General features: G+C 42.2%; 1 protein-coding gene across 1 annotated transcript; it reads left to right on the top strand.

The window, feature by feature from the left end:
- Nucleotides 1-8,281: 8,281 nt before the first annotated feature.
- SPMIP3 (sperm microtubule inner protein 3) lies at nt 8,282-17,476 on the top strand. The gene is made up of 4 exons (XM_063125638.1): nt 8,282-8,349; nt 10,061-10,153; nt 15,739-15,914; nt 17,364-17,476. The coding sequence occupies exons 1-4, from the start codon at nt 8,282-8,284 to the stop codon at nt 17,474-17,476; spliced, it is 450 nt and encodes a 149-aa protein (XP_062981708.1).
- The last annotated feature ends 4,105 nt before the right edge of the window (nt 17,477-21,581 follow it).

The raw sequence follows: 21,581 nt of genomic DNA, 5'->3' as shown, positions 1-21,581 counted from the left end.
GTAAAACATGTTGCATCACAATATCACATGCATCACAATGCCACACACAGCTTGATTTCATAGCTACAGTCTCTCCCCCTACCCCTAAGCATTCTGCACAGATGGGCAGTTAATATGCTACTGTTTTGTTTAGGTTCACATCTTTCCGTTTCTAATACGTTCTTTCAAGTGACCCATAGTAAAGAGTAAAATTCACCTTCAAAAGTTATATGTGCCTACAGGGGAGCAGGTAAGAGTCTGTTTATATACAATCTCTTGGAACAAGGAAACAGTACTTTAGAAAATTACTTGTGTCTTACTACTAGACGTATTCTTAAGTAAATTGTATAGATGTCAGTACTTAATTGCTAGGAAAAAGTAGAAGTTGGGACTCAAGTCTGTCTGGAAAAAGACCTTATGATCTAGGCTCCAGAGGTCTTCACCCAAATCCCTGACATGTTGGGATTCTCCTTTTTTTATCACCAGTAAGAGAAATGCACTCAACCTACTCAGAAGCATTTTCGTCTCTTCAGTTCCCACCATTAGGCCTTGGCACTGAAAAGAGATGCCAAAGCTGAGCCCATGTGGCAAAAATTAAATGCACTTTACCCTCATGGGGGAGGGGGGAATCCTCTTTTAAACTAAGCTGGAGAAGTTATGCCTACATCAGAGTTTACTCTATGACTGGGTTCACACAACACGATAAGCCACGCTGGGTTGTGAGCCATGTTTGTTTCAGAGTTACTTGTTAGGTTGTCTGAATCTGGCAGGTTGGCTTCAGCATGGTTTGTTAACCATACACAAATCACCCTGAAAACACAGTTTGTTGCTGGGTTGCTCAGGGTGTCCTGTTTTCAGGCTGGCTTGTGAGGTCCAATTCCTAGAGTGGGGCGTCAGCATGGTTTGTTCAAAGGGCTACAGAATTGCCTGGCAAAAGTGGCAAGAAACCTGACTGCTCCTTATGATCTTGCTTGCTGGACAGCATGTGCTACTGCTGCTTCACGCCCTCCTTCCTCATCAGTGCCCTCGTCCACCCTTCCTCCAGTTTGGTACTTCATTTGACTGACCAGGGGGCTGCCTATATGCGGGAAAGCTCCATGGTGGATGTGGATCTGCAGTGCATCACTTAGATGATGAAGGCACAGGTTTGCAGTCACCGTGGGGCGTCACCGTGATGCTGCGTTTTGAAAAAGTCGGGGATTTACCCCAATATTTTCAAATGGAGCAACATCAACCTGGGGCTTCCGCTACATAATGTTGCTCATGGCCAATCTGGGGTCAACCGAGGGTGGAGCCTGATGGAAGGTGACCAGCAATTGGTTGCCTAACACCAGGACAACGGGGGCAGCTCTGCAACCCAGATGCCACCAAGAAACCCTGCGCTCCCTCCTCAGCATCAGGATTACCTGATGCTGCCCTGGGAAAGCATGGGGTTGAAGAGCTTTGTCCCCTTTTGAGCTGAGGCATTCCTCTACCTAGCAGAACTATGTGCTGTTTATGCACAGTTGATTTACCTCTGTGTGAGCGCACGTAGCCCCAGTTTAGGACTATGGGCATTGGGTGGGATTTAAGCTTTCCTCCCTCTTGTTTTCACAAAGAACACCCCCCCCCCATGTATGGGGGGTTTAAAAAGGAGGAGAAAGTCTCAAAATATGCAGGAGGAATTGTGGCATGAAAATAGGAGAGGGAAAGCTTAAATCCCCCCTCCCAAAATCACCATGGTCCCAGATTGGGCTGATGCACATTTACCCAAAGGTAAGTCAATTACACATAACAAACACAGTTCTGCTAGGCATAGGAACATCACTCATCCCTGGCTGTGAGGAGCAGCTAAGGAGGCGTGCTTGTAAGAATCAAAGGGCAGCCAGAAGTTCTGAAACATAAATCACATGCCTGGGGGTAGGGGTGAGGGAAGGCTTTTACTCTCATTGCTCAGAAAAGTCTTTGCAGTTGTTGAAGAGCAAATGAAAGCTGCTTCTCTAGGAGGGAATCTACACATCGTTGTGAGGGCGCTTACATGCGCCCCCAGTGCACCCCCACAACGACTGTGTAGACCGAGAAAGAAGAGACAGAGGAAGAGGCGGAGGAGGAGGCGGCTGGGGAACCGGCCGCGTCCTTGCCGCCGCCTCCCCGCCGGCCTCCTGGTGCCGGGGTAAGAGCCACCCGGGTCGGAGAGCTCGGCTTCCACTTCTGCCGAGCTCTCCGACCCGGGTGGCTCTTAGCCCGGCAGCAGGAGGCCGGCGGGGAGGCGGCGGCGGCGGCGGCAAGGACGCGGCCGGTTCCCCAGCCGCCACCTCTTCCTCCGTCTCTTCTTTCTCGGTCTACACAGTCATTGTGGGGGTGCACTGGGGGTGCATGTAAGCGCCCTCACAACGACGTGTAGATTCCCTCCAGCAGACTCAACAAAAAGGTTTTTTTTTTAAAAAAAAAAATCACTCTTGGTTTAACTCTTATTTCTTATAAAACTCTTTGCAGGTAGCAATCTGATAGGAGGGCAGGGGCAGCAAAGTTACCTTTTAGAGCCGGCAAAGACTAAATGTGCCCAGCACACAAAGGGTAGCAATAGTAAAAAGGCTGCTGATGTAGAAAAGCCGCAAGGACCCCTCAGGTGCATGCTGGGAGCAGGTGGGAGGACTAAGGAAAAAACAAAGCATGGCAAGCCGCAAAGTGCCTGATGATTTGTTGGGAGTAACATGGGTTGGTGAGCAAACAAACAACCCACCATGGCTTATTTTCAGCATGGATTATTCTGACGTGCAAACTGACCCCATGTCCACATCACAGTTTATACATATTTGACAGTAATCTGTTCCTACAATGGTTGTATATTCGAAGTGAATCAGCACAGAGGGACTGAGTCAGGGGGAGTGGTTAAACATAGATGGGAAAAGAGCAGGTAACAGGACACAGTCACAGTGGGCCAGTTTGCATGATCAAAATAAGCCATCATGGCTTATTTAAAATTGTGGCATGATTTCCAGAATCACTGCCTGTATGTGGCTTGGAGTGTTAGTCAAATCCAGGTGACCTGGCTTGTGGGAGGGTTGTTTCCCCTTCCCACAAGTCATTCCACTGGGGTTTGGATGACACAAGAAGCTGTGCCTGGGTGGGGATTATGGAATCATGCCTGGCATGTGCCGTGATTTAAACAAGTCACCATGGCTTATTTGAATTCTGTGAACCAGGTCAGTATTTCATTACCATTTTGTACTGCAATAACTTGAAATGTGAAGCTTCCCTTCAAAGCAATACTTAAATAACAAACAAGAAATCTATAACAATGCCCTGCTCACACCAATTTACAGATATAATAAATGAAGACAATGAATGTCTGATATTTAATACTGATACTTTAAGGCTACACTACTGCTTTAAAACAGTTTATAACAGTAGCAACAACTGTTGGGGTGTGGGACACACAGCATGTACAGGTTTCAAACCGTTTTCAAAGTGTCATATCCTGCTTGGTGTAGATATGGCCTAAGTCAGCACTGGAGGAGATGCTAAAAAGTAATTCAGACAAGTTAGGCAATAATTTGATATAATAATTTAAAATTATAAATGGATCATTGGGAGAATGTTGCATTAGTATAAGGCTCTGTTGATACGAGTTTCAACATCCAGCTCTATCAAGTGCTGGTTTTTTTAAAAAAATTCAAACTACTGCATTGGTTTCAATCTGTAAAATACATTTGCAACTTACAAGTAAGTCAACAGTAAGCCTTCCCATGCATTTTGCTCATGGCTTTACAAAATAGCTATCATTCTAATGATGAGTCATAATTGAGCCTGGAGATTAAGTGTGGTAAAAATAACTTCCTATGGAGCAAATCCAGACATTCCAGTGCATCCAAAGAACCAGAATACTCTGGATATGTTGCTTAATAGAACTTTACCTACTTTTGATTTAAGTAAACAATAGAATCCCAGAGTTAGCAGGGCAACCTCTGACAAGGGATAGCAAGCTAACATTTACATTAAAAATTATATATATATATATATATATATATATATATATATATATAGTTGTTGGGCATTGAGGTTTCAATAAAAAATAATCTTTTTTAAAAAGATACTTTTACAATCAATGTTCCTGAGAGTTGAGTATTGTACACTTACTACAAAGTCTGTGAAGCACACTATGGAGAAATTAGGGTGAAATCAAATATTGGGCCTGTTCAGACAACATGCTAAGCCATGGTTAGTCCGTTAACCCTTTTGCAGCAAATGGTTAGTGAGCATGTTTAAACCGGGGTTATGTACCCTCCATGGCTAGGAATAATTCACATGACACGCTAAGTGATGATTCACATGACACACTAAGCCATAATGTTTAGCTCAAAATACTTAACCACCGTAGCTTAGCATGTCGTCTGAACAAGGTCAAAGTGTGAGCCAACTTCCACTTTAGCGATGAAACTTTCCTCTCCTCTCCCACTCCTCCAAATCCACTGCAGAAGGTCCCCGGTTTTTGAGGCTTTGCGGGGGCTGCAGGGGGGAGGGGAAATTGTCTCCTATCAGCTGATGGAAGTTGTTCTTCAGTGTACAGGTTAATTGAATACCACTCTCTGTGCTGAAGCAAATGGCCATCACCTCAAGGTTCTATATACTAAGAATATTGGGTAAAATCTGCAACATCTCAAATAGACCATTTTCTGTACAATACCCATAATATGACTATTATAAACCTTAATCTGTATAGCAAAATATAAATGCCTACAACTGATCATACAAGAGGGTGAAAATCAATGAGCAGTTCTGAATTTAGAGGAAGAGGGTAAAAGATAAATCAGAAATGTTTATATGTGACATGAAGAGGAAGTGAAAGCTTTGATGGCATTACTGACAATTATGAAGACAACAGTTGAGCATAACTGGCTGACAGGAATATGAAAATGTTGGTAAATATAACAGCAGATCTCAACAGCTCACACTGTGTGCGTGTTTGATCAGAGTTGTCATATTTAAAACACTATCCTGCAACATGTTCCAAGGCTGACTAAAATAACAAGACTTGAAAAGATGTTGTAGACTATGGCTGCTCTCCACACAACAGTTAAGATGGCATAGTTGGTAATTCAGTATGCTGTTAATAGTACTGAGTGGGATGGATTCAGGGCTCCAACAGACTTAATTTTTCCCCTGCTTTGTCTCCGTGTTTTTTACCTCCAATGCTCTTTCACTTATTTGCTCTTCCACTCCACCCGCCCCTTCTCTTTCTCCGTCCAGTTTATTGGTTGCTCCTCCCCCCCCTTTAACAAGACAGGTACTGTCAGATGAGTACTTCAACCAGACTGCCTTTCTGCCCAGCAAAAATGGAATGACCCTTTAGTCTGGCTCCTTGGGGGCATCGAGGGAATACAATCCTGCCTCTGCAGAGATTTGGGTATTGTACGATTTTAAAAAAACGCTTTTGAGCCTGGGATGCAAGGTTTGGTTTTTCTATTGAGGCATGGAGCCGGCTGCTGGGAGAGATTGCTTTTCCCTGCCAGGACCTGATGCAATCCATTCAAGCCAAGAGCAAGGCTCCTGTCATAGCACACGCCCCCAACAAAGGAAAACGCACTTAGGGAAAATAATCCAGATTTTAGGCATTGTAGGAAAAGACGGAAAGGGCTGGAGAAGAGGCAGGGTGTCAGCAGGACAGGCACGGTGTCATGTGAGTACCGTGCTGCAAATCCACACACCAGGCATGGCGAGAGTGCACTAAATCACTGGTGTGATGGAGCTCTGAGATTTAGGTGTCTGCAACAGGGCTGGTGGAAGCAGTCTTCCTTGCTCCCTCTTCTCCGTGGCAGCTCCTCCATCCTCTTGAAAATGCTGCTCAGAAGGCCAGGGGACCCTGGTGAATGGGGGGAGCTGTGGTACAGGATGAGACGAGGCATCCTCCCAAAATCAGGTGGAGGCAACTTCTGTGAGCTCACTTCCATTATCAGAAGGCAGAACCTAGAACCAAGCAACTGAGTTTAGGTACAAAAAATGTTTTTAAACTGTACTACCTTTTTGAAAGGCAGCATTCAGTAAATAGCAGCATTTTTATTATAAATTGTCCAGATAGCTTTAGTTATGGGAAAATATATAAATACAGCAAATAAGTAAAGACCGTGGAAATTTTTATTTAGAGACATCATTGGAAGCAGCTTTTATTTACTTAGGGCAGAAATCTAGAATTTCCTACAGCTCAGCCTCTGACTCATCCCACTACAAGGTTTAAACATTTGCCTGCATGGAGGTTGCCATGGAATGGCCAAAACATGATTCACTGATGTGGTCAACAGGCAACATAATCTATAATATTTTCCAAACACTAGCAAGTCAACATTTGCACAGTCCACTAATGACTCATCCTTCATTTGAATCCTGGCAAATGAATAAATAAATAAATAGATCTAGTAATTCATGTAATTCTAAGTCAAAAACTCTAGATATTCTTAGACACATTTAACAAGGCAGCAGGGGATATCTGGAAAAGATAATGGCAAGGATTCAAAGAGCTGCTGAAATTCAGAACTCTCCTCCCATTTCAGAAGACATTTGCCAAGGGACATGAGGGGCTGCTGTTTGACACAAAGAAGTCTACATCCTCTCTGGGTTCATGAACATGTTGTATGCTTCTTTGAAGCCTGGCCACCATCTTCATCAGACTGGCAGGCTATTGTACAGTTGCCTAGCAAAGAACAGCAAAGATGTGAGGTGATCCAACTGCTCCTATAGTAAAGAGAATGGTGAGTCAGGGTTTAGAAATAGGCAGAAATGTAAACATAAACCATCCAAGTATGTACGATTGAGACAACAGACATTAATTTGAAACCTTTGCAAGAAGAGCTTCTCCATGTCGTCAACTTCCAGGGCCCCTCCCATGGTTTATGACCTTTATCCTGCTTTCAAAAAGATTGGAGATAACATGATAAGAGATGTTAATCTGATCTATCAGCTGTGTAAAATGATGGCATTGCACTATATTCACAGCGCCATCTAGTGGCTGTAAAAAGAAACATATGGAAACCTATAGATCTTGCTGACTTTCCTCAATTCAAACCACGTGTCCACCTATGTAAAGGAGTCCATCTTAATCCCCCAAACAGGGCCGGTGCTACCATAGAGGCCACTCAGCCGGCCGCCTAGACCGCCAAGCTAAGAGGGGTGCGAGGCACAGTGCAGCACTCACGCGCATTGGCTTTGAGCCGGCCTGGCCCAAGGATTCAGCTGGGCCTGGGTGGGCAAGATGGCGGCCTGCACCCGCCCAGCTGAAGCAAAGCCAGGGACGCCAGGGTGGGGGTGGGGCGGCTCCACGTTCAGACTTCTGGAACGCACCTGGAAGAGAGAGAGAGAGAGAGAATGTATGGGTGAATGGGGTGCATGGGGTCTTTGAGTGAATGCATGTGTTCATGCGTGTGTTTGTTTGGAGTGAGTGATGCTGAGTGTGTGTGAGCGTGTGTGAGTTGGGGGGCATGATTTGGAGGTGATATTCCTATTAAATAATGCATTTTAGACCCATAGACGTTCCTTTCCAATTTGTTTGCTATAATTGCATGACGTATTTCTTGCACTTTAAAATAAATTTAGCAGTTTCAAGTTTTGTGCTTATTTTTTCCAGGAAACATATGTTCTTAAAAATCAAAGTTGGCATTTTTTAGGGTGGTGGTGGTGAAAGTAGCTCACCTTGCCTAGGGCGCAAAATAGTCTGGCACCTGCCCTGCCCCAAAGAATCAGGAAGCAGGAAGCCTTGTCTGATGAACCCTGAAGATCTCTGCTTACTGGTTTGAGGAAGAGTAGGCAGTGGAGGTTGGGGGCTCCAAACTGCTTCACACTTTGGATAGCACTTTTAGAGTCCTGGCAGGTTCTGACTGAAACCTGGAGTGGTTCAACTGCCTCACTGACATTGGAGCCACCAGTCTCCACTGAGAGTATGGACAACTTGAGACCGATGCCCACCAAAGTTATTCTATCTTTAAGAAATTGATGGACATTTATTGGCAATATATGATGCTGATCTGATGTGTTTGTACTTATACATATTTCTATGCTTATCACATAATAAAAAAAATAGAACACCAAAATATCTTTCAATATAAATACAATTGTAGAAAAGGAATTTCAGAAGACGAGGAGGATGGGAGATGCAAAAACAATTTAAAATTACTACCTTTATTTTAATGTTGCATATTTGGCCCATTCCAAATATTCCTTGAAATTGTCTTCAAGTGGATATATACTCATTGTAAGTAAGATTTTATATTTTGAATAAATACTGAATTAGTAACAGAGGCCTAACATTCTATGATCTTTTCCAGGGATTCTGATGGCAGGGCATGTTACAGCAATAAGATTACGGCAGTTTGTAGATCCAGCACCAGAAATCCCTCCAGGGTAAAGTATCAGAAACGAGCAAAACCTCTCAAGAATTGGTTCAAGACATCAAAATGATTGCCAGCTTGACAGGATTTTGTAAGACATCATGCCAGACAGGAAGTCCAACCCAGACAGTATGACAAATTCTGATTATAAAGCCTCAAGGGACTGCTATTTCCATGCATCATATATACATCAAATTAGGATAAAACCCAGTATTTCAAAACATTACTTTGTGATTGTTAAAAAAACCCTGTAAATATATGGCCTGTCACCCAAAATAGATGTAACAGATGAATGTAAACAAACTTTAACATCGTACTGAATTGTTATAGGGAACTTTGAGAAAGTTACAATTGCCTCATGTGGTTCTAAGAACTTCTAACATTCCACAAGATTCTAATGAATACACTGGTGGTTGGATCCAGAATCTGTCAACTGTGGACAGGTGGCATCTTCTGTCCATGGGAAACTACTGATCCAGCAGAGGAATCATGCTGGTGAAATGGATGGGGCAATGGTGTTTGTTGATTCTACCCCCCTCCCCTGCAGTCCCTGTGCCACCCTCAAAATCTGCTGTGGGGGGTTAGGGGAACCCTCTGGAACTGTGAGGGGAGACAGCTATGGGGACTGGAGAGGGAGGGATGAATTGACAAAGATGCCCCCCTGCCATTTTTATTTATTTATTTATTTTTGCTGGTGGTGGTGATCTGAACAGAACTCCAGGAAATGCTCATGCCAGCAGATCCAACCCAGTGTCAGAAGACAACAAATATAAATTCTGTGAAATAGCTAACTAGACAATGATCAGTACAAATTAACAAGAATTTCAGGCTGCAAACCTAAGTATACTTACTTGGATAAAATGGTATTTACTTCTAAATAAACATGTCTGATTTGGTTGCTTATGATATTGTTATTTATGTAGTGCCATGACTGTGCATGACTCTTTACATAGTACAAAAGGACACGTCTCTAGCCCAAGGAATTTACAATCTAAAATTCATCGTAGAGGAAACAGAGGAAGAAGTGGAGGAAGCGGTAAAGAGAGGAAGAATGTAGTACCATTATTTCTATTACACATACTTAGGCTATTACAGGCTTAGTTGGTGCTAATGAAGATAAAACAAAATGCACCATAATTGCTGAGATTTATGTTGTCATTGCAGTTGGGGAAAGCAGTGTTTGTACATGTGTGGTAGAGAGTAGATTACTCAGACACCATAATTAAGTGTGGTGGCATTGTATTGGAATATACAGTACCTATGATACTATCCAATCATACTGTCCAATCTGGCAGACAATCTTTATTTCAGACTATTTATATCATGCCTTTCCACTGAATACACAGCACCCAGGGCAGATGACAATTAAATTTTTTTACAAACCCAACTAAAACAAGGCTTCCAATTTCTGCTGAATTACATTGGATAAGAACTGTAAAAAAAAGAACCCGTATCCTCCTCCCTATATGCCTACAGTTCTCCACTAGCCCTTCAGATATTTCCTCTCTACCTGTGTTAGTTCTGCAAGAGTTAATACAACCGTTCATGTTTGTTTGTTTGTTTGTATAGGTCTTTTAATACTACATTTAAATAAATAAATAAATAAATTTGGGGAAAATAACTAGAATTTTCACTTCTAAATTAATATACAATATGAACACACTTTTTTTAAAAAAAATGTATTTGAAATATAGAATCCTGACGACGCTTTATTTTTTTTCTAGAATTATTCATCATCAGGGAAAGGATATTCTTGGTTACTATCCAGGGCAACTGGCACGGCTTCATTTTGAATATCCTCCTGAAGGGCAGCCAAAGTAAGAAAATATTTTGTACGGCTCATCACCCTTTAGGTGCTCTAATGGATTAAGACAAATTGTCAGCAACAAGCACATACCTAGAACATTGTGCATATGGCCCTTTTCAGCCTCAACTTAGGAAATCGTTGTGGCAGCAGAAGGCACAGTTCCTCCCAACCAAGCACACAGTCTGCCCTGCACCCCACCCATTTATAAGTGGACAAAAGTTATTTTTCAAAAATTGATAGCACTACTATCTGGCTATCTATCTGCTGCCCAAAATTCTTGTCCTGCTAGGAAAACAACCCCAATATTATCCGGGGACATCTGGTATATGCACACTAGAGGTAGTGCTGTGAAAAACCCAAGAGGCAGACTTGTAACTTTAAAGGAAAATAAATAAAGTAAAAGAAATCAGAGTTGGCATGGTATTCCAATTTAAAATGAAGAACTCAAATGCCCCCCACCCCAAATACAAAGTAGTAACACACAAGTCCTTTGGTTGACAAATATCTTTTTCTACATTGCACGGCCATAGATGTATGGATAGCAGGGCTACCGCAAAATCAACATGGTTTCTTAGGGCATGGTGGCTGGAGCATGCTGGGAGTTGTAGAGCTTTATTCTGTCTAAACATAAAGCTCCATCACACCTACACTTTTGCCCTCGTATTATCCCCCTTTGTTTCCATAGCGTGTGAAGCCCTGACCACTTACACCTATGCGCTTTTAGGGTTCATGCATTTTTACACCTCTCCTCCCTTGCATACCTGCAAATCACTATTGCATCCACCCATGGATCCCCCTACACTTTATTGGTCATTGGTGGTTGGACAACTCCCCACCCCCTGCAATGACTGTGAAGGACATGGGGCTACTAGGAGTTGCTCTGCTTTTTTCCTCCGCAGTAGCTTCTCTTGTTGCTGAACAGATTTGGGGAAAACAAGGACTTCTCCCCCCTAAGTAGTTTCGTGGATATCCCCTGTAAGTCATTGCGCCCTCCTGCACATCTTTACTCAGAAGTAAGTTCCGGTTAGGAGCACTGAACACTGCCTAGGATCGGGCTGGTAGAAAGAAAGAAGGGAAAGGTGTGTGTGCGTGTGTGGAGAGAGAGAGAGAGAAAGAGAATCCCACTTCAGTAAAGTGCCCACCTGGATGGAAAGAGACACAGGGCTCTTGCTTCCCCACTGCTTGACTCAAGGTCTCAAGGTTGCCTCTCTGCCTCCCCTTGATGCAAAACAGAGAACACCCCCAACCTGGAATAAGAAAAGAAGCTGCTGCAGCAGCCTTCCTGGAATTGGTATTCTCAGCCAACTGCGGAGACAGCTGGTGTCCAAACCTTGTGAAAAGGGCACCAAGCAAACCCGGTTCCCCCACCCCTTTCCTCTCCCCGCCTCGCAGGGTGTACCTCTCATACACACTCCATCTGTCCAATGCGCACGCACGTACACACACACACGAGCCCTCCATGGCTCTCTAAAACTGGAACATGTGTTTACTCAAAAGTAACTCTATTCAGTGGGGTTTACTCAAAGGTAAGCCTGCATGTGAATTTAGCAGTTGAAATCAATGGGATTTACTTTTGAGTAAGGGAACCAGCAGATCTGTAGTTTATGAACTTGAAGATGCACAGCTTCGCATGATCAAAGGAATGGAAGAACGATCCTACAATCCTTCACACTGGTGCAAAACAGAGGAAAAGAATTTAAGGGGAGTAATTTAAAAAATCATTAAAAAATCAAGGGATGATCCAATCTGATTCAAATGTGGTATGCTGAAAGCCCTCCTTAAGAGCTATCATTGTGCCAATTTGGATCTCTTTATCTTTAAAAATGAGGGTGCTGCTGGCAAGGAGAGTGCATTTGAGCGGACCTGCATGGACAGGTCCACGCAACCACCTCTGTACTGGATCCTTGCCCCTCTTGGCTAATAAAAGCTAGTAGGGATGGAACAGCCAGTTGGGCCAAGGAGGTGATTAATGCCTCTCTGCGAGAGGGAGTGGTCCCAGACCGTCTGAAAGAAGTGGTAGTGAGACCATTCCTGAAGAAAACTTCCTTGGACCCTGAAAATCTTAGTAACTACAGGCCGGTAGCAAATGTTCTATTCCTGGGCAAGGTGGTGGCGAGCCAGCCCCAGACACTCTTGGATAAGACTGATTATCTGGATCCATTTCAGTCGGGTTTCAGGCCTGGTTTTGGCACGGAAACAGCCTTGGTCGCCCTGTATGATGACCTATGTCGGGAGAAAGACGGGGAGTGTGACTCTGTTGATTCTCCTTGATCTCTCAGCGGCTTTCGATACCATCAACCATGGTATCCTTCTGGAATGTCTGGCTGAGTTGGGAGTGGGAGGCACTGCATCCTACTTGGCGGGTCGGCTTCAGAAGGTGGTGCTTGGGGGACATTGCTCGGCCCCGTGGACTCTCCAGTATGGGGTTCCGCAGGGGTCGGTCTTGTGCCCCATGCTGTTTAACATGTACATGAAACCGTTGGGTGCGGTCATCTGGAGGTTTGGAGTGTGCTGTCATCAGTACGCTGACGACACACAGCTCTACTGCTCCTTTTCAACTTCATCAGGTGTGGCTGTGGATGTGCTGAACTGGTGCTTGGCTGCGACAATGACTGGATGAGGGCTAATAAACTGAAACTCAATCCAGACAAGACTGAGATGCTGCTGGTGGGTGGTTCCTCTGATCGGATGGGGGGTGCTCAACCAGTACTGGATGGGGTTGCACTCCCCCTGAAGGAGCAGGTTCGTAGCTTGGGGGTTCTCCTAGAACCATCTTTGTCACTTGAGGCTCAGGTGGCCTCGGTGGCATGGAGTGCTTTCTACCAACTCCGGTTGGTGGCCCAGCTATGCCCCTATCTGGACAAGGATAAGCTAGCTTCAGTTGTCCATACTTTGGTAACTTCCAAATTAGATTACTGCAATGCCCTCTGCATGGGGCAGCCTTTGAAGACAGTCCGGAAGCTGCAGCTTGTGCAAAATGCGGCGGCCAGATTGATAGCTGGAATAGGGAGGTTTGAGCATATAACACCGATTCTGGCCCGCTTGCATTGGCTGCCTATGTGTTTCCGAGCCCAATTCAAGGTGCTGGTTTTAATCTATAAAGCCCTACATGGCTTGGGACCGCAATACCTGATGGAACGCGTCTCCCGACATGAACCTACCCATACACTGCGCTCAACATCTAAAGTCCTCCTCCGAGTGCCTACTCCGAGGGAAGCTCGGAGGATGGCAACAAGGGAGAGGGCCTTTTCGGTGGTTGCCCCCCGACTGTGGAATGATCTCCCCGATGAAGCTCGCCTGGCGCCAACATTGTTATCTTTTCGGCGCCAGGTCAAGACTTTTCTCTTCTCCCAGGCATTTTAACAGCATTTAACTACATTAAGTTTGTTTTTAATGGACCCCAGAATTGTTTTTAAGTGGATACTGTTGTTTTTATACTGTTTTTTATGTTTTTGATGGTTTTTAAATTTTGTATTTTTAATGTTTACCATTTTTAATTGTTGTAAACCGACCAGAGAGCTTCGGCTGTGGGGCGATATATAAATGTAATAAATAAATAAATAAATAAATAAATAAAATTTCCCACATTTCTTTTAAGATGGAAATGCCTACTCAGGAGTAAGAACATAGAGTTCAATGGGACCTCTTCTTGCTCCAGAGGGACTGCTTATAACCCACATGCAAATTTAATCCATAGATTAATTGATTAATCAACCAAAACTCCCTTTTATTGAAAAGGAGAGAGGGAAAGGGGAGGGGAGAGAATCTATGCAGCCCACTGGAGAAAAGGCATGCCCCTCTCTTTTGTCAGCAATACCGCCCCTTGAAAACACGCCCACAGAACATCGGATTTTTGAAAATGATGGATGAAAATACACGTTGAAGTTTGAGTGGTGTGCTTTCGCATTACTAGAAGAAACAGACTTTCCACACGCCAAAATATGTCGCTAAGTGGGGGGGGGACCACAAACACAGCAGGATATGGTCGATGTCATCTGAGTCCTTTGCATGCAATTCACTGTGACAGCAGACTATAATGCTGGTGTGATGGAGCCTATACATTGCATTGCACCATAAAATTCCTTTGTTTCAAGCCTTTGAAAAACAGAGTGAAAAGCCATGTTACCCGGACTTCTTGTAAGTAGGCATCAGGAAAAGATCAAGTATATAGTCCAGTATAAAGAATCACAAAGCTCACCCATGATGAAAACTAGATCCAGCTTGAAGGATTTTTCTGTTTGAATTTTGAAGGCTCTTTCCATAGCCTTGAAAGCCTATCTAACCAGGCAGTAGTAGTTCTTTAGCAAAAGAAAGACTACTTAAAGACAGGACATGTTTGAACTAAGCACTCCAGAAGATGTAATGATGGCCACCAATTTGGATGGCTTTAAAGGGGGATTGGACAATTTCCTGGAAAATAAGGCTATCAATGGCTATATGCTACCTCCAGTATCGGAGGCAGTATGCCTATGTAGACCTGTTGCTGGGAACATGGGCGGCAGAGAGCAGTTGCACTCATATCCTGCTTGTCAGTTTCCCATGGACAGATGGTTGAGCATTGTGTGAACAGAATGCTGGGCTAGATGGACCCTTGGCCTGATCCAACATTGCTCTTATGTTCTAAAGTGCGAAGCCATTCATTCATCTCTCTCTCTCTCTCTCTCTCTCTCTCTCTCTCTCTCTCTCTCACTCACTCACACACACACCTCTGACAGAAAATAGGAAATTCCTCAAAAGCACTAACAGGACACTTGAAACTGAATTAGCAACATTTAGGAGACTGAAGGGGAACTGTGATTTGAACTTTCTGCTGTTGAGAGACAGTTATTGAACCAAAACTTAACTCACACATATGCAAGCCAACAGACTGCTAGCAATGGGAGTTGGGAGGTTTGGTTTTTAAAAATAGAGAGCTAGTTAAGTCAACAAAACTTTAGAAATCCATCTAATTTCTGTTACTGAATCTTAAGAAAAATGAACTCAATGGAAGGAAATGTGTGCTAATGGTTAAACAGGATTGGTTCTTGGTTTGAACACACATCTCCATCTCTCTCTCATATACACCTACACACACACGCACACACACTTACCTACCTCAATTTATTACTGGTCAGAATTTGAGTAGAAATGCAGATCTTATACTTCCATGTAATACTAGGTTTAATACTAGCTGTGTACTTGCATGTAATCCATAATATAAAGCAAAAACAACAGCAGCAGCAGCAGCAGCAACAACAACAACAACAATCTTCTGGCCATATTGAAAGCTATTTATTGTATGTTACAGTAAGCTTCCACAGTAGAATAAATCAATGCAGTTTACACTGATGAACTGCAAAGTGCATAGCCTCATTTGCACTATTTCAAGAATCTGATAGCGCCAATTGAATAACAATAGTTTATTATGAGAGTTTCACTCTAAGCTGTCATGCTGCTAATGCCTATTAGACTGTAGCTGGATTATAACTGAATAGCCCATTTCAACAGGATATTAGGATAAGCATTTTGATACTTCGCTGTTCTTATGGGTAGCTCATGTTTTACCAAGCCGAATGTCAACATAAGTTTACTAAACTATTTATGTGTTGCATCTAGACCTTTTACAAAACTGCAACCAGTTCCAGTGAAACATGAAACTGTACTTCATCATGGGTTTGATCATTTAGTTCTGAAGCAGTATATCCATTACCAAAGGACAAAGAAGAGTGTGTGTGACTGGTACACACAAACCACATACAGAGAAGCATTCACATTACCATGTTACAAGTCAGGTGGGTAAAACTGCAGCCCTCTAATACAAAGCTCCTCCTAATGTTATGAAAGACAACTTAATGCACTGATTGACATATTCCATTTGATAAATGTGTAGCAGAAAAAAGAAAAGAGAAAAGCCCAACAGAACTTTTCAATATTACATAGAATATAGCCAAGGCGAGAAAACCTGTCACATCTTCATATTCAAGAAATAATGGTGAAGACAGACAGTAGGTTGGATTTAAAAAGAAATCCTCTTTACATTTTACATTTAATTTATATATATTTATATGAGATATTGATGCACATTACATGCCTTCATCGTAACTTGGAAGTGAGCCAGTGACACCATTAGCTGACCAGAGTAAATATCAGAATGGACCAAGAAGCTAGTCCAACAACACCATTGCATGAAGCTAAACTAAAATTTAACATGGCATTTAAAGGACTTTATTTTTTTTCAAAAGCTAATTTTACACTTCTAAAGAATACAAGCAATTAAAATTAATATGAAAGCCTTCTTCAACTTTGCTTCACAAATCAACTAAAGCCATTATCCTGTGGATTATCAGGGTACCATCAGATAATCCTTGTTCTGATATTTTGGCAGAAAGCCCTTCTGCCTTACAATTGGCTAGATTTCACCCTTCCCAGAAGATAAACTTGTAATCCTTTTTCTCCTATTAATCCTTTTTCTCCTGCTATATTATATAGCTCTGAATCCAGTGCTTGCATTTCTCCCCCACCCCCCACCCCAAAATAGCAGTCCCCTAAACTGCATGGTGAAACTCTTTTCAAACTGAGGGCTGGGGAGCAGCAAGCAAAGGAATTTATATTATGATACTATGGGTGTATGTGTGCGTATGTATCTGTCATTCAATGGCAGAAAGTCAGGTAATGTCAGAATAACAGCTCTTTTTAGAAGTCTACATGACCTCTGTCGTTATGTATTCCAAGCAATCATGTGGCTGTAGCTAATGTATTGGACTTCTCCACTAAATATTTTTTCTAAGGCAGAGCTTGAGACAACTGTTTTCAATGGCTCCAGGCAAAGATCAACAGTGTCTTAACAGTACGAGCTGTGCAGTTCTTCTACAATTTGTTTGCGATTCAGAAAGGATTTATCAGCTCAGAATAACCAATGGGGTGAGGGTGGGGGGAAGAATCAAATTAGAACACAGTTAGAATTGAGACAAAAGGTGGAATGAAGAAGGAAAATAAAAATACAAAAACAATAGCACAGCATGATTTAAAAATGGTAATTCATTGAGTCTTCAGGAGGGAGCATGATAAACGACATTACTGGGGGATATTTATGTGAAGGATCTGATGGATGTTTGTGTATCTTTTGGGGATGGGGTGGAAATATTAGAAGGTTCTGCTCAATATCACCAACTTCTGAACTGATTAATTTTTCCTGAATTCAGGCAACAAGGGCTAATAATAACTTCTTCTTTAAATTACAGACAGTACTGAGGATAGATATTGCCCAAGGACCATTGCTGAATCACTGGCAATTTGGAAAAGCACTTCTGCCAAAAGGAGGGACAAAGTGAAACCTTCATTTATGGGAGTTTAACAAATTCTTTCATCTGGGATTTAAAAAAAAAGCACCATGGAAGACACTTTCAAGATTGATTCTGACAGAAGTTCTGAAAACTACTGCTAATACTAAACATATGCTGCAACATTTTAAAATATGGTCTGCATGGCATTGAAGCCTTTTAAATTTTAATTCTAGATATGGAAATGCTTTAAAGTAATAGGTATCAAAATGGGAAATGGAGTTATACTGAAATAGTATAACATATGAAGCTGTGATACAGTCTTTCAGAGCTGCAACAGCGCGGAGATTAGCCTGCTATCTATAAGAACCCTCCCAGAAACAAACACTTCTAGGTGCTCTGTCCTAGACTGTCACAAGAGTTAATAATAATTTTAAATAAGCCGTTACCTTAACAAAATCTAGGAATGAGCTTCTACCATTCTACTTCATTATTGTTATACGGTTCTAAGCTGAAAAGATTTTTTTCTCCAACTTTCTTCCATTCTGCCTGGATAATTTAATAATTCTGGAATTTATGCATGCACCATGCACTTTGCTCTTGCTAGAAATTTTACTGGCATTATGCAATTGGATTTATTCAGATTTGTGCAAAGGCACTCCACTGTATTGAATAGTTTTGCACCAAAAATAAATCACTAGTGAACAAACACTGTTAATTCTGCAAGTTCCCTTACCCTTATTCTGACTTATATTTTTCTCTTTTCTACTCTGATAAGTACTTCAGTGCAGTGCAGTGCAGGCACAAATAAGTGTATACTGGCAACTCTGCATCTTTTTCTTAAAGGTTGGGCTTTAAGAAAATCCAAAATTCCCCCCACAAAGTTGCCTCATAGAAAGAATGAGATTAATATGATGTTTGTACTTTGCTTGGAATGTGACATGGTAGAGCAGGTCATGTTTAGTTCCACACCTGCCTCCCACAAACATTTTTAGAGGGTTATAATGTCCACATTCACCTTTGAGCATTCCCAGGAAACTGCTCGATGCCAGGCAATAAAAGAATAAAATTGTCATTTTATGACTCACAAGATTAAAGGAAAGGGATCTCCCCAGCCTATCAGAACAAAGCCATTTCTACCTTTTGCTGCAGAAGCAGGCATAATGGCCAAGTTGGAATCTAGATGTTTGAATGCAAGCAGTTTCTTATGACTGCAAACCACTGTCTTTTTACCTAAATCTGAGTGATTAGAGCTAAAAGTTTTTTTGGGGGGGTGTCACATACACCTACTTCTATTTTGTAGCATAGTCAAACTCATACACATCAAAAGTGATGACAGTTGTAACAGAAATAAGTCCTATGGAAAAAGAAAGGTGATTTATACTATCTGTGGTGTTGCACAAAGTTAAAAACGACAAGTCTCAGATACTGGAAGAGGCTTTTAAAAAAATGGTTCTTTTCAGTCACAGAAATGGTTTTTGACAGCTTTCAAAGGAACTCTATGTAGCATGCTGACTGAACTGTGCAGGGTTTTCTCCATAGGTGCAAATGTATATTTCAAAAACCAAACCAAACACACACACCCCCGCTGCAAAAACACCACCACTTTAGTTTTTACTTAACACAGAGGAGTGCACCACAGGATGCTAGAAAAAACATACCTGCCAAAGAAAGCCACTGTGGGCAGTCATTAGGAGTTCTAAGGCAACGTGTCATCAGTATGTTGATGAAACCCAGTCGTATTTCTCTGTAATATCTGAATCAGGAGATGCTGCTCATATTCTGAACTGGTGCCTGGATGAGATAATGGGCTGGATTAAGGTCAACAAACTGAGACTGAATCCTGATGAGATGGAGACTCTCTGGTGGGTGGTTTCCAGGTACAGAAATTGGGGACTTTGCCTCTTCTAGACTGGGTTGCACTCCCTCAGAAAAACACATTGCACTCAGAGAGCCAGTGTGGTGTAGTGGTTAGAATGTTGGACCGGGAGTCAGGAGATCTGGGTTTGAGTCCCCAATTGGCCATGGGAGCTCACTGGGTGACTTCAAGCCAGTCACAGATTCTCAGCCCAACCTCCCTCACATGGTTGTTGTTGTGAGGATAAAATGGAGAGGATGATTATGTACACTACCTAGGGTTCCTTGGAGGAAAAAAAGGTGGGATATAAATATAACAAATAAAACAAAACAGGAACATAGGGCACGTCTACACTATGCCTATATCCCAGGATCATCCCTGTGCATCCAAATGACACACGGGATCCCGGGAGCAGGCAGGGACGATCCCTCCATTTGCCGGGGATAATCCTCAGGTACAGAAAGGGCCAGTTTGTGGGTGCTCCTGCATTCATCATTGTCATTAGTGGGCCAAGTGGCTTCTGTGGCAAGGAGTACTTCTTACCAAGATTGATATATCAGCTAACCCTTTCCTGGACAGAGATAGCCTGACCACTGTAGTCTATGTACTGATAACCTCATGTTTAGATTACTGTAATGCGCTTTATATGGGGCTACTCTTGTACATGGTCTGGAAGATGCATTTTGTGCAGAAGGCAGCAGCCAAGATGCTGAGCGGAGTGCCTAGCTATGCACATATTATAGCAGTATTAAAACAACTGCACAGGCCACCTGTTCACTACTGAGCCAAGTACAAGGTCTTATTGTTGGCATATAAAGTCCTGAACAGCTTGGGACCAGGTTACCTGGCAGATTGCCTTCCCCAGTACAGACCTGTGTGAACATTAAGATCACTGGAAGAGGTACTGCTGATTGTACCACAACCTGCACATTGCTATCTCGCAGCAATCAGGAAGCAGGCCTTCTCTGTGGTGGCACCCAATTTATGGAATTATTAACCTCTTGTTTTGTGAGAGGCACAACCGTATCATGCTTTAGGCTTCAATGAAAGACCAATTTCTTTGCTCAAGCCTTCCCCGAGTGAATGTGCTACCCAGTCTGTTTGTTTGTAATTGCAGTGTTTTTAAATTGATTTTAATATTTTATATTAATTTCAGCAATTTTTATGTAGTTTATGTTATAATGTATTTTATTGAGTTGCTTAGAGATTTGTAATATGTTCAGCAATATATACATCTATGGAACGTCCACAAGCAAGACATGTTGCCAATAGCCCTCTCTAGTTGCTTCTCAGCAACTGGGATGCAGAGGAATGATTCAATCTGTGCTATACACATTAACAAAACAAACCACTCCTAAGCATGGATACTATATTAAACTGGAGTAAGGGGAAATCTGTTCTGTGAATTCTGGAAATTAAATCCAGATGAAAGGCAGGTACAGAACACTTCATTGATAAAATAGTAAGGCCAGAATCCAAAGTCCCATGGAGAAATTTTGAAAGCACTCTAATCAAAGCCTTGTTCAGAATCAAAACATAATAAATCCTATTCTGAACTTCAATGTTAGGTTCTTTTTGAAGTTTTCAGCAGTCAGAAAATGAATCTTGGCACAAGAGTGGATCGCTGGTTGAAAAACGATCAGCTCACCACACTGTACTGATCAAAAAGTCAAATATCAAAAAAGAAGAAAAACTAATGCCATATTATTCAGCTGCATATGGGCTGTTTTGGTATTTAGAAGATCACGTTTGTAAGGGTGGGGGACACTTAGGGCAAGTTTTCACAGGTTGCAGAGGGGAAGTGAGGAGGTATGAAAACCATATGGTGTGAGTCAACTGCTACACACACAATTCTGCATCCAATTTCTAATCTTGGTAGAAAATGCTAGCTAAACACTGGCTAAACATTTATTCCTGCATAAAGATCTTAAGAAACTGCATATAGTAAATGAAGTCATATATAGGACATAACTGGAAATCCCCTAAACTACGTTTTAAACAGTGGATTAATAATATTTGGGAGACCATGGTTATGTACAAATGCACGAAGCAAGTAAGGAATCCCAATTTTAAAACAGATACCAATTTCTGCTTATCTCATATAAAACCCCTTCAGGCTTCTGATCATGTTCCAATTAAAAGCAGATACATGTGTATTGTTCTGCCTATGATTTGGTTGCATAGCATATGCATCCAGGCTCACTTAATACCTGGTGTACTTCACCTTAGGATGTTTTATTCTAATTTTCCCACAGGTAAACTCCTACTATACTAAGAACAGCGAGCACTTCCTTTATCCCCTTAATTAGCGATCTTGTTCT

The sequence above is a fragment of the Elgaria multicarinata genome, chromosome 4, assembly GCF_023053635.1.
Source record: "Elgaria multicarinata webbii isolate HBS135686 ecotype San Diego chromosome 4, rElgMul1.1.pri, whole genome shotgun sequence".
Taxonomy (NCBI): domain Eukaryota; kingdom Metazoa; phylum Chordata; class Lepidosauria; order Squamata; family Anguidae; genus Elgaria; species Elgaria multicarinata.
The sequence above is the reverse complement of the archived record's forward strand: the minus strand, read 5'-3'. Positions and strand labels throughout refer to the sequence as shown.